The sequence below is a fragment of the Thermothielavioides terrestris genome, chromosome 2 (assembly GCF_000226115.1).
Source record: "Thermothielavioides terrestris NRRL 8126 chromosome 2, complete sequence".
NCBI classification, from domain to species: Eukaryota; Fungi; Ascomycota; class Sordariomycetes; order Sordariales; family Chaetomiaceae; genus Thermothielavioides; species Thermothielavioides terrestris.
In genome coordinates, this window is record NC_016458.1 from 5177206 (window position 1) to 5188949 (window position 11744).

An 11744-nucleotide genomic window follows, 5' to 3' on the forward strand; every position below is an offset into this window, starting at 1 on the left:
CGGGCAACCCGCACGCTACCTACCTAATCACCTTCGCTAATTATACGCGGCACCAGCGGCATCGATCGATGGTCGGAGTCCAGTGTCCAGTACACCACAGACACAGCACTACGTGTGGAAGCAGTGAGTGCACATCCATGCTTCGTCCTGCACCACCACAGGATGTACGCAGCGTACTCGGTAGGTGGCGATCCCTGCCCGGGCTGTTTGCGAATGCTTCTGCTTACCCGATGACGGGCCGGCGGGGCGTAAGCAGACCAGCAGCTCTGCCGCCCAACAACCGTCACATCCAGTCACTGGCCGAATCGCACATCATCGCGCATCACGCATGCACGTCTACAAGCCTCCCACAGTACGAAGTACATGCCTACACCTTCTATCCATCCATGATCCATTCACCCATCTGCTATATACGACATGCCAGTGGGATGGAGTTGCAGTGCGGGGAGTAATCATCCCGCCTGGCCATGCGGCCATAGAAAGGAAGCGGCTCCCAACGCGGTGGTATCACTCTATAGGGTATTTACAGAGTTACTACCTGATACTCGATGCTTCTCGGCGGAGCGTCACCTGTCGGCCCTTGCCTCGCTTCACGTCCCGTCCTCCAGTATTACGCCCGCCCGCCCGTCGCACGTGGCCTACGGACCCGAGGTACAGTGCCTTAGCATCTTCACCCCATGGCGGCCGAGTCCCATCTTTCCCCCGAGCGGACCATAGAGGTGTTTGGCGGCGGCGCCTCCAGCGCGAGCCCCGGGCCGCCCAGAGGCCCGACCGCTTCTATGGCCCCAACGGCCACGGGCGAGAAGCTGCGGGACAGCTGCCAGGCGTGTGCTGTCTCCAAAGTGAAGTGTAACAAGGACAAGCCGAGCTGTTCGCGGTGCAAGAGACGGGGGACCGTCTGCGAGTACTTCGCCACGAAGCGGCCAGGCCGGAAGCGTAACGGCAACCAGCCGCCGGCGCAACGTCAGCCGCCGCTCGAGCTCCCGGACGACGCCGCCACGGCCTGGACCGGAAGCTTTGCCGACGGCTTCATGCTCGACGTCGTGGGCTCGGCGCAACCAGACATGAAGACCCCGTGGTTCGGGACCGGGCCACTGACGGGGCCCGTTCCCGTGGACGGCGTGCCGGGCTCGCCGCTGCCCAGCGCGTGGCCGCCGTCGCCGGCGTCTCGGGTACTCGATTCCGCCATCTCCTCGGCCTCCGACCTGATGTTCGGCACGCTCACCCCGGACATGTCGGCCTTCGCCCCCCTCACCCACCAGACGGCGACTCCGGCCAGTCCGGCAAGCCTCATCGACATTTCGGACAGGGACGCGGATGCAAACGCGGACGGGGTAGGACAGTCCCGGGACCCAGCCTCCCCCTCGGCGGCCACTCTGGATATCTTTTCCGTGTTTGCGCGGAATTCCGAGTCCGACGGCTCCGAGTCCTCGTCCTCGGTCTCGCGCCCTGCCCGGGCCGGCTTCTCCCCGGGTGGCGCGACGTGGTCAATGCGGCCTTCGAAGAGGGTGAAGACGGTGACGACGACGACGACGACGCCGCCGACGACGGCAGCGGCGACTGCTGCGACAGCCGAGTGCCTGACCTACCCCGTCCTGCAGGATGAGCCACCGCTCGACCGATTACCCGGAGCCTGCCATGCGCAGGCCCTGCGTCTCGTCCGGAATTGCCTCCGGAACAGGACGAACGGGATGCTGGACAGCGCAAAACCCGACCCGTTTCCGCAGCTCCAGACGCAGTCCGTCTCGCCCCAAGCTGTAGTCGGCGAGAACAAGCGCACGATCGAGGCCGTCCACGCCGTGCTGGGGTGTTCATGCTCGGCCGGGAACGGCGCGCTGCTCATCATGCTGTCCCTGGCCGTCTGGGACGTCTTAGACGCGTATGCCGCCGCGGCCCGAAGCCAGGAACCCGAAAGCCCGGAAAACAGCCCGGGCTCCTCCCTCAGCTCGTTTCACAGCGCTGACCCGTCCACCACATTCGCGGGTTCATGGCCGGCCACGAGACCGTCTCGGCCACGGTCGCTGTCCGCGCTGACCATCGCCACGACACTGAGCTCTCACGCGTCAAACCAGTCGCGGGACCGACCCCGCCTGGACCGGAAGGGGGCGCAGCTCATCCTCGGCGAGCTTCACCGGGTCCAGCGCGTGGTGAAGGAGATATCCGGCCGTCTCGAGGAGTATCACGGCTCGCGCGGCGGAAGCCGGATGACACCCGGGAAGGACGGCGATGCGGGGGACCAAGGGGTCAGCGCAGAGCTGCACATGCCATTTTTCTTTTCGGAAGCAACGTGCAAACAGATGGCGCGGGATTTGAAGGAGCGCGTCCGCACGCTGGCCAAGGTCCTCATTCAGACACTGCAGGATGGGTAAACAAAAAAAAATTACCTAGATGGTCATAGACAACCGTCTACTACAACCCCCCAGTAATCATAGGTGTAATATTTAGCTGCTACACCATCACCATCGGCATCAACCGCCAGCAACCCACCGAAGCCAAGAAGGTTACGCTCCCTTGCGCGTAGCGTAGCCAGAATCAGCACGAGAGGGAACGTGACCTTCCGCTTGACGCCCGGCCCGCCGCCGATGGCCTCGGCCGACTGCACGGCGAGGCCCTCGGCGCCGGCGCGCACGAAGCTCATGCGCGCGAGCTGGTCGGCTGGTGGAAGCACCGCCTCGGCGGCGGCCAGCGCGGCCTCGTTCCATGACCTCGGAGCCGATCACGCGGTCGTACCAGTCCAGCAGGCGCGCCGCGATGTTGCCCGGCCCCGTGCCGACGTCGTGGGCGAGCGCGGTGCGGCTGTCTCCGTGCCACGTTCCGCACGTGGTAGGCGTGGATCAGGTCGAAGAAGGCGTCTAGCGGCGCTCGCTCGCGTCGCGACGTAGCGCCGCCAGAAGGCCACGTCCGTTTTCCGGGCGCCCGTGTTGAACGCCGTGTCCGTCTGGGAGGCCGCGCTGTGGCGGCGGGCATCTTGTCTTGCGGTGGGTAGCTGTACAGCAGGGGTGGGATCTAGGGGAAGGGATGGTACTTGTTCAGGGAGGCGTCGAGTGCTTTTGGTGATGATATAACTTGCTCACTTTACGTTATGGGTGGGAGAGAGGGACCACTCTGGGGAGGTAATACTGGAGCGTGATGGCGGGCCCCAACCTTTTGTTAGTGAGGGATCGTCAGATTTTCTAGGTGTCCGATGGTGCTCGGGCTAATTCAATTCGCACAAAACCCACGCAAAGCGGTCTTACCAGGAAGAGACGGCCTGCAACCACTACCGTTGCTATACTGTGTAAGCATAGTCGAACCACACTGCCGGAAGGCCGTCCTCGCGCTACACACGCAGTGTCGGCGTCCGATCGGGTGTTACGCATTGTTTGTAATTACCATCTCTCGAAGTCCCACCATGGAAGCCACAGAGCAACTCGGAGTCTTGTCATGGTACGATATCCGCAGGCCGAGACGCCGACATCCCTGTGTAACGCCGAGCCAGCATTCTCCAGCATGCCCTATTACCTTGCACCTCTTTTGGCGATATTAGTCGAGAACTACCTGGTGAACGCTAACACACACACACCGAAGGCAACCCCTAATTAGGTAGTCTTCTCGAGACGATGTTGCCGATCACGCCCTCCCCTGAGCACCAGGGCATCGCCCGCACGGCCGAGAGCACCGCGGACGCCCACACGCTGGAGACGGCCGGCCGGCTTCTGCAGAAGAACCATGACGACTTCCACGTGTTCTGGCGCGACGAGGCTGGCCACGACCACATCGTGCACTCCATCCTCACCGTGCTGGCCCTCGGCGGCGACGCAGCCGACGTGCAGCGCGCCTACGACGACGGCTACGCCATCCAGCGCGCCCGCGTCCCCGCCGACCCGCATGCCGTAGCGCGCCTCTCGGACCCGGCATTTTTCCTCGCCCACATGGGCGTCCTCTCGCACTACAGCGACTTCCTCGTCTTCTTCGAGCACCAGATCGGCGAGCGCGGCTACTGCCCCGTCGTGCAGGAGTACTGCTTCGGCCGCACTCCGCTCGCCGACACCATGCTGGCCCGCCTGTTCGAGGGCCTCTTCCACCCCATCATCCACCTCGGCCTGGGTGTCGAGTTCGACCTGCCCGCCATCGTGGCCGAGGCGCTCGCCATGGCCGCCTGCCACAACTCGGACGGCATCGACCACTTCTTCTTCGAGTGCGAGCGCATCTCGTCCGCGTCCTCCGCCCCGGGGAAGCCCCTGGCCACACTCCTCGACGAAGTCCGGGCGCACGACAAGGTCCGCCACGCGGTCCGGCCTGAAGACGGCCCCGCGTGCGTCAAGGACGGCGTCCTGGGCCGCGCGGGCGCCGAGATGGCGAAACTGGCGGCACAGTACCGCGTGCAGCCGGACGCCGCTGGCCTCGAGCGCGCCACGGCCGAGGACATCAGCTGCGCGACCTACACGGCCGGCGCGGCGCAGCGGCCCGGCAAGGCGCCCGCCATCGACTTCTTCTACCTGCACAACGTGACCAGCTCCCTCTCCCTGACGGTCCTGGGCCGCGAGACGTGGATCGACGTCGCCGACCGCGCGCGCCTGGTCGAGTGGAAGGCCCGCCTGGACCTGGTCTGGTACGCCGCCAGCGGGGCCGTCGCGCTGGACGCCGGCGCCATCGCATCGTACGTGCCCGGCCCCAGCAAGGGCATGGGCTGGGCCGAGCTGTACCGCGCCGTCCTGGGCCAGCACGACGACGGCCACCTGGCCAAGTTTGTGCGCGCGCTGAAGAACGGCTGCGACGTCGAGGAGGCCCTCGCCGGCGCCGGCCAGGAGGAGGAGGTCGCCCGTCTCATGCCCGTGCGCGGCGATATGTGGCTCCGGATCGCCCAGATGTCGTACGATAGCGCGCTGGGAAAGACAGAGGTCTTGGATAAGTGGATCTTTGGCGCCGGGTTTGATGAGAGGTGGGCGTGCCGGCCGTGAGGGGGCCGTCAATGGACGGGGGAGCTTGGATCTCTGGAGTTGGATTTTAGTCCTGGTGATTGTAGGTAGGCAGGTTGCGAAGAATATCAGCCCTGTAACCTCTCACTACGCGGGTTCGTACTTGTGACTTCATAAGGACATGCTACAGTACTTGCTGTGTCTTGCACGCTACGCCGGGACGTGGGCATTGATACTCGAAGGAGATACGACCAGTTTTGGATGGCTTTGTCGTTCTCGCTGCCGCGATTCAGCTTTCGCTAAGCTACTCCCTTGACAAAATGGAATAGTTATTCAGTGGCGAGCCTGCGTACGTGAAGTACTGCTGGCTCTTAGTTGAACTCACTGACGGCCCAGAATATCAATGTGCTTGGACAGCTCACGAGGTTCTGGACGACATATCAACTGAGATATTCCAGTAGTTACAAGGGGAGAAAAAGAAAAGGAAAGAAAACAGAGTAGCGGCTCTGGTGGGCAAGACATGTACATCAATATTAACATGCGTTGATCTCGCAACACGGAGGGCACAAACCGCCCAAATCTGTTACATGCTGCTGAATGCTGGGTACTGCCAAGACCTAGATGAATGTTCTTCCACGATTCCCGTGACATCTCCACGTCCCATTCATCGCAATATATACCGCAGAAAGGAGTACGAAGACGGGAAGTAGTGTGTCATCAGGTTGCCAAAGAGGCGCAAGGGGCCGTCGGCGGGAAACCGTGGCTTCGCGCTCCCGGGGGCGTTCGTGACGCCCACGTTCCGCCCATCGTACCGGCCCTCCTCATCATCAGCCGCCTCGACCATGGCGGCCGCCAGGTCCAAGTACGACAGCGGCCCGTCCGACTCCTCCAAGCTCAGCGCGTGGCCCCTCTGCTGGTCGACCGCCAGTGCCGCCGGCTTGACGAAGACGGTCGAGACCCACGCAGACTGCGCGCGCAGAAGGCCCTCAGCGGCCCGCAGGTCTGCGTATATGTACGAAGCTGCCCGCTCCAGGATCCAGTGCAGCAGACGCGGGTCGTTGCGCGACAACTTCTCATCGAGGCTTGCCGAGGAGAGGAGCACAAGCCGCGGCAGGGCGGCCGCCTGCTTGCTTCCGTCCCGCTCGGTTCTCAGGGTCTCCAGGGCGGCGAGAACGGTGGCCGCTGTGGTCTGCGCCATGGTGCAGCCGGGCACGTTGACGTTGGTCGAGACGGTGAGGAAGACGGCGCGGCAACCCCGGACGCAATTCGTTAAAAGAGCGGCATCGCTGATGCTGCCCTCGAATATCTTGACGCGTGGGTGGGACGAGATTCCCGGGAAGATGCGGGCGAGCTTGGCCCCGTCGCGGCAGTAGGCGTGGATGCGAGCATCTGGCACTCGCAGCAGCGTGTCGACGAGGGCCGAGCCGCAGCTGCCCGTGGCGCCCAGAATCGCATAGGTGGCCATGGTTGATAGGCCTCTTCATTTGCCGCTCGCTTGCAAAAGCCGAAAGGATTGAAACAAACGGGCGAGCGCATCAGGAGGGTACGTGTGGGGGGCGGGGGCGGAAGGCCGGCCTGGACTCCCCGTGACAGTCAGGCTTGGCTAAAGCACGGAGTAAGCCGGCAGCCGTCCATCTCCCAGAGCTGCGATCATCGGTGCGTTGCAACGTGGCGCACCTCGGGTCATTGGGTACAGTGACAGGGGCGTGCGTGGGCTGAGCGGCCCGACTTACACGGCCCGAGTCAAAACTTCAAAGGCATCTCGATGCTGAATATACACCCTTTCGCCAACGTTTGCTCAACTCAAAGCAAAAGTTAAAAAACATATCCAAGAAAGAGCTCAACCTCTGGTCATAAAATGAGCCGGACAGGAGGCTTTCCCCAGATCAACATCACCGCCTTCGAGGACTACATCGCTGGCAAGCAGGCAACGCTGCCGAAGCTGCCCGATGTGGAACAGCTCAGCCCAAGAGTCATCCGAATTCTCGGACAGAATCCCGGCAAGGTCCGCTTTCCCCAGTGCGAAACGCTCTAGACCGTCGCTTATGATCGCTGACCGACGTTTGCTCCCGCAGATGACGATGCAGGGAACCAACACGTACATCGTGGGCACCGGCGCGCAGCGCATTCTCATCGACACGGGCCAGGGCATGCGCGCCTGGGCCGAGCTGATCTCAGCCGTGCTAGCAGCGGCCTCGGCGTCGCTCTCGCACGTCCTGCTGACCCACTGGCACGGCGACCACGTCGGGGGCGTGGCCGACCTCGTGCGGATGTACCCGCACCTCGAGGGCCGCATCTACAAGCACGACCCGCGCAAGGGGTCGCAGCAGCAGCAGCAGCAGCCGATCGCAGACGGGCAGGTGTTCCGCGTGGAGGGGGCGACGGTCCGGGCGGTGCACACGCCCGGCCACGCGCACGACCACATGTGCTTCGTGCTGGAGGAGGAGCAGGCCATGTTCACGGGCGACAGCGTGCTGGGCCACGGCACGGGCGTGCACGAGCACCTGGGGACGTGGATGGCGACGCTGCGCGCGATGGCGGCGCTCGGCTGCGCCGTGGGCTACCCGGGCCACGGCGCCGTGGTGCCGGACCTGCCGGGCAAGATCGCCGGGGAGCTGGCGCAGAAGGAGCGCCGGGAGCGGCAGGTGCTGCGGGCGCTGGGACAGGCCCGCGCCCGCCTGACCGTCGCCCAGCTCGTCGAGGAGATGCACGGGCCCGCGCTGGACGAGCAGATGCGCGAGGGCGCCCTCGTGCCGCTGGTGGACGAGACGCTGCGCAAGTTGGCCGAGGACGGCAGGGTGGGCTTCGAAGTCCGGCGCGGCCAGAAGAGGTGGTTCTCGCTGGATGTAGATGTCTCGTGTTGAGGAGTCAGGGGTTTGACAGGGCACGTTTCCTGGTTTACGGAGAATTAGAGCCACACTGGTGTATGTGCATACATCCAAACTCTTTCTCAATTGGATCTATGCGGATTCCTTTCCGCTGGGCCTCGGAGAGCGGAGTAGGGAAGGCAATGATGGCCCGAGCTTACTCCGAACTACTGCGGTACACGACACATATGTCGGTAACTTGATGTTTCGGAGACCCATCCATCTTCGTCTCTGTTTGTCTTGCAAGTCTCATTTCTCACTTGTGGAATTCTCCCCTTGTCTCGGGATCCGGATCGGCCTCTGGTTCCCGACGGCCTTGGGTTCCGAGGATCTACGTCTTGGCGTCGGGGTATTCCTCCCGCTCGGTATATTCATTCCAACCACCCACAGCCCTGCTCCTTGGTGAGGGGATCCATCTCGCAGATGCGTCCGATCCCCTGTCGATTCCATCGATGTCTCGAAAGGGAACTTGATGTCTGTTCGGATCCGAAGATACGCACGCACCGGATGTCCGGGAGACAGAACTGTCCATGCATGGAGAGCATGAGCACCGGAGTCTTATGTGACCGGCCGGTGAGAAGTGGAGTGCTCGGTGCTGTTGCATGAGGCCGGCGGACGCGTGGGACGATCATATAATAAACTCAATCGTTTCAGCCCAGAACACCGTGTGAGATTTAGCTGATTAACTCACGGCATCATCATTGCCACTCGGTTCCATTCTCACCGCATCGAAGTCGGTATACCATGGACAAGAGCAAACGAAGCGCCGATAAGAGCGCCAAGGAGCCCTCAAGCATGCGTGGCGTCCAAGCCGCAGCCGCAGCGTTGGGCTTCGTCCTCTCGGGTAGGCCGCCTCACAAGCCCAATCGCCCGAGCCTCCGCTCAAGCTAACCTGTGCTGGAAAAACGCAAAAAACCACAATTTCAGGCACCATGCTCGGCATGTTCATCACCATACCCGTCATCCTCGACACGCAGACGGACGCCCTGCAGATCTGCCGCCAGTGGGCGCGCGCATTCCACTACGGCCACGTTGCCGGGCCCGGGCTGTGCGGCGCAACGCTGCTGCTCCACCTCTACGCGGCGTTCAAAGGGCGCAAGGACCCCGGCCAGGACAAGGCGAAGGCGAAGGCGGCGCGGAAGCGGCAGCTGGCCGCAGGGCTGGCCACCATGGGCATGGTGCCCTACACGTGGCTGACCATGTCGTCCACTAACAACGCGCTGTTTGCTCAGCTCGCCGGGGGCGCCGCGGACCTTGCGAGCGTGCGGCACCTCGTGGGCGTGTGGAGTTGGCTGCACTTTGTGCGGTGCATGTTCCCTCTTACGGGGGCAATCCTGGGCCTCGGGGTCTTCCTGTGATGGTTTGAGGCGAGTTGGGTGCGGGCTGGGGTAAGGCTGTGTTGGTGATCGGTTGGAGGAGAGAAAAATTTCCGCCTTCAGGGGTTCCTGTGCACCGATCCCCTTGGTGTTGCTAGGCTTACTATGGAGGGCATTCATGCATGGATTGTTTGCCTCATTTTCGACAAGTTCTCCTGAGCTGAACATGCCTTAAAACCGTCGACAATCTTCTTTTATCATGAACGCCGGAGCCATGGAGGGCAGTTTCCTTGGCATCCACATGGGCAGCCTGCGTTCGGTAGCTACTCCACCAGCCCCAGATGCTGTCTCCGTCCTTGATCCTCCCGGTCCTGGTGTTGGGGCTGCTGCCGGCCCGGGCCGCGGCGCAGGAGACCGCCGGGACCTGTGTCAACGGCCCGAAGACGCGGAGCTGTTGGCAGAGAGGCTTCGATATCCATACGGACTACACGGCCCTTCAGGCTCCTGCAGGGAAGATCGTCGAGGTTGGCGGACACCCTCCGACCCGGAACCGGTTCACCGGTCACGTCTGCTGACCAGCCCATCCCCAGTATGACCTCACGGTCTCCCAGGCGATCGTCAAGCCGGACGGTTATGAGAAGCTCGCCATGGTGGTCAATGGCCAGTATCCAGGCTCGACCATCGAGGCAAACTGGGGAGACACTCTACATACGGTTGGCCCCCCTTGACCACCTTCACACGTCACAGGCGAGAATGCTCACCGATGCACCCAAGGTATCACTGTTCACAACAACTTCACCGAGAACCTCAACGGCACGGGGATCCACTGGCACGGCATCCGCCAATACCACAACAACTGGCAGGACGGCGTGCCCGGGGTGACGGAGTGCCCGACGCAGCCCGGTGAATCGCGGACGTACGAGTTCAAGGTCACGCAGTACGGCACCTCGTGGTACCATTCGCACTTCAGCATGCAGTACAGCAATGGCCTCTACGGCCCGCTCGTCATCCACGGTCCGTCCAGCGCCAACTGGGACGTAGACCTGGGTCCGTGGCTCATCGCCGACTGGTACCACACGGACGTCTTCGGCTTGGTGCATCAGGGCGAGGCGTTCAACATTCCGGCGGTGCCAGAAAGCACCCTCATCAACGGCAAGGGGAAGTTCAGCTGCGATCCGGCCGGTGACTCTCGCTGCGACGGAACCGGCGGCGAGTTCTTCGAGGTCCTCCTGAACCACGGCACGACGTACAAGCTGGCCATCGTCAACACAGCGAGCCTGCTCACGTACAACTTCTGGATCGACGGGCACAGCTTCACCGTCATCTCGACCGATTTCGTTGCCATCAAGCCGTACACGACCAACTTCCTCACCGTGGGCATCGGGCAGCGGTTCGAGATCATCCTGCACGCCAACGCAAACCTCGCCAACGGCACCAACTTCTGGATCCACGCGCAGGACTGCCGGCTGCCGAAGGCCCTCGACTGGCGGGCCGGCATCGTCCGCTACGACGCGAACGACCGGAGCGACCCGTACACGCCGCCCGAGGGGCCCGAGCTGGACGCCTTCCGGCACTTCGAGTACGGGTGCGCCGACTTCGACACGCCGGCGATCGAGCCGGTCGTGCCCAAGCAGGTCGGCAGCAAGAGCGCCAACGAGCTGACCTCGGCCGACTACCTGCGCATCGGGCAGGTCAACGCGACGTGGCCGGGCTCCGCCGCGGGCTCGCCGCCGCTGTTCCTCTGGGTGCTCGACAGGTCGCCGCTGTACGCCAACTGGAGCCAGCCGACGATCAAGACGATCGCGCTCGACAACGGCACGGTCAGCCAGCTGCCCGGGTACGTGGCGCCGATCGGGCTGGAGTACGACACGGGCGCGTGGGTGTACGTGGTGATGACGAGCAACTACACGGACGCGGACGTGGCGGGGGCGCATGGCGTGCCGCGCACCAACGTGGCCACCGTGCACCCGATGCACCTGCACGGGCACGACTTTGTCATTCTCGCGCAGGGCCCCGGGCCGTTCGACCCGGCGACGGTCAGGCCCAAGCTGGCCAACCCGCCGCGGCGCGACACGCTCAACCTGCCGCCCGGCTCGTTCGCCTGGATCGCCTTCCAGGTCGACAACCCGGGCGCCTGGCTGCTGCACTGCCACATCCAGTGGCACGCCGCCGACGGCCTGGCGCTGCAGTACATCGAGCAGCCGGGCAAGCTGCGCGGGCTGATGCAGCAGGCCGGCGCGCTGGGCAGGGTGGCGGACCAGTGCAGCTCGTTCAACGAGTGGTACAGCAGCTGGGGGATTCCGTCCGAGGGGTCCGGGATTTGACGGAGCGGTGTAGGTGTGAGACTGTGAATAGAGCCGGGTAGCATGTTAGAGCGGAAGATGGGGCAAAGATGGCGAGGTGCTGGTTGTAATGAATATCAGCACGGCCGTGCCTGTGAGCTCCGTCGTGCTCGTACTAGATAGAATCGCTTTTAGTAATATTGTACTGTACCTCTTGCTGCGCGCAACGTCGCATTGGCTTTGGCCTGGGTTGTGATTTGTAGCCGGCGTTAACGCCGGAGCTGTGCCGTACTGCCGGCGCCGTGGGTCTACCGGGCCTGCCGGATGACGTTAAGCGTCAATGTGGGGTCCGGGGGCCGGGGCCCGGGGCCCGCCGAGCTG

At 63.3% G+C, this 11744-nt stretch overlaps 7 protein-coding genes across 7 annotated transcripts; 5 read left to right on the forward strand and 2 right to left on the reverse strand.

Moving 5' to 3' along the window:
- Positions 1-677: 677 nt before the first annotated feature.
- On the forward strand, positions 678-2369 carry THITE_152256 (uncharacterized protein; the record flags this gene model as incomplete). Its single annotated transcript, XM_003652535.1, has 1 exon — positions 678-2369. One exon carries the CDS (start codon positions 678-680, stop codon positions 2367-2369), a length of 1692 nt encoding a protein of 563 aa, XP_003652583.1.
- Positions 2370-2392: 23 nt separating this feature from the next.
- THITE_2087720 (uncharacterized protein) lies at positions 2393-2967 on the reverse strand (the record flags this gene model as incomplete). Its single annotated transcript, XM_003652536.1, has 2 exons — positions 2393-2671; positions 2731-2967. 2 exons carry the CDS (start codon positions 2965-2967, stop codon positions 2393-2395), a joined length of 516 nt encoding a protein of 171 aa, XP_003652584.1.
- Positions 2968-3599: 632 nt separating this feature from the next.
- THITE_37176 (uncharacterized protein) lies at positions 3600-4940 on the forward strand (the record flags this gene model as incomplete). Its single annotated transcript, XM_003652537.1, has 1 exon — positions 3600-4940. The coding sequence occupies one exon, from the start codon at positions 3600-3602 to the stop codon at positions 4938-4940; it is 1341 nt and encodes a 446-aa protein (XP_003652585.1).
- Positions 4941-5562: 622 nt separating this feature from the next.
- On the reverse strand, positions 5563-6380 carry THITE_2077799 (uncharacterized protein; the record flags this gene model as incomplete). Its single annotated transcript, XM_003652538.1, has 2 exons — positions 5695-6380; positions 5563-5661 (listed from the first exon to the last, which is right to left on the reverse strand). Exons 1-2 carry the CDS (start codon positions 6361-6363, stop codon positions 5563-5565), a joined length of 768 nt encoding a protein of 255 aa, XP_003652586.1. The 5' UTR covers positions 6364-6380.
- A 376-nt stretch (positions 6381-6756) lies between these two features.
- Positions 6757-7762, forward strand: THITE_2049009 (uncharacterized protein; the record flags this gene model as incomplete). Its single annotated transcript, XM_003652539.1, has 2 exons — positions 6757-6903; positions 6974-7762. 2 exons carry the CDS (start codon positions 6757-6759, stop codon positions 7760-7762), a joined length of 936 nt encoding a protein of 311 aa, XP_003652587.1.
- A 747-nt stretch (positions 7763-8509) lies between these two features.
- THITE_2087724 (uncharacterized protein) lies at positions 8510-9123 on the forward strand (the record flags this gene model as incomplete). The annotated part of the gene is made up of 2 exons (XM_003652540.1): positions 8510-8609; positions 8693-9123. The coding sequence occupies 2 exons, from the start codon at positions 8510-8512 to the stop codon at positions 9121-9123; spliced, it is 531 nt and encodes a 176-aa protein (XP_003652588.1).
- A 299-nt stretch (positions 9124-9422) lies between these two features.
- THITE_33488 (uncharacterized protein) lies at positions 9423-11405 on the forward strand (the record flags this gene model as incomplete). The annotated part of the gene is made up of 3 exons (XM_003652541.1): positions 9423-9605; positions 9672-9794; positions 9834-11405. 3 exons carry the CDS (start codon positions 9423-9425, stop codon positions 11403-11405), a joined length of 1878 nt encoding a protein of 625 aa, XP_003652589.1.
- Between the last annotated feature and the right edge of the window lie 339 nt (positions 11406-11744).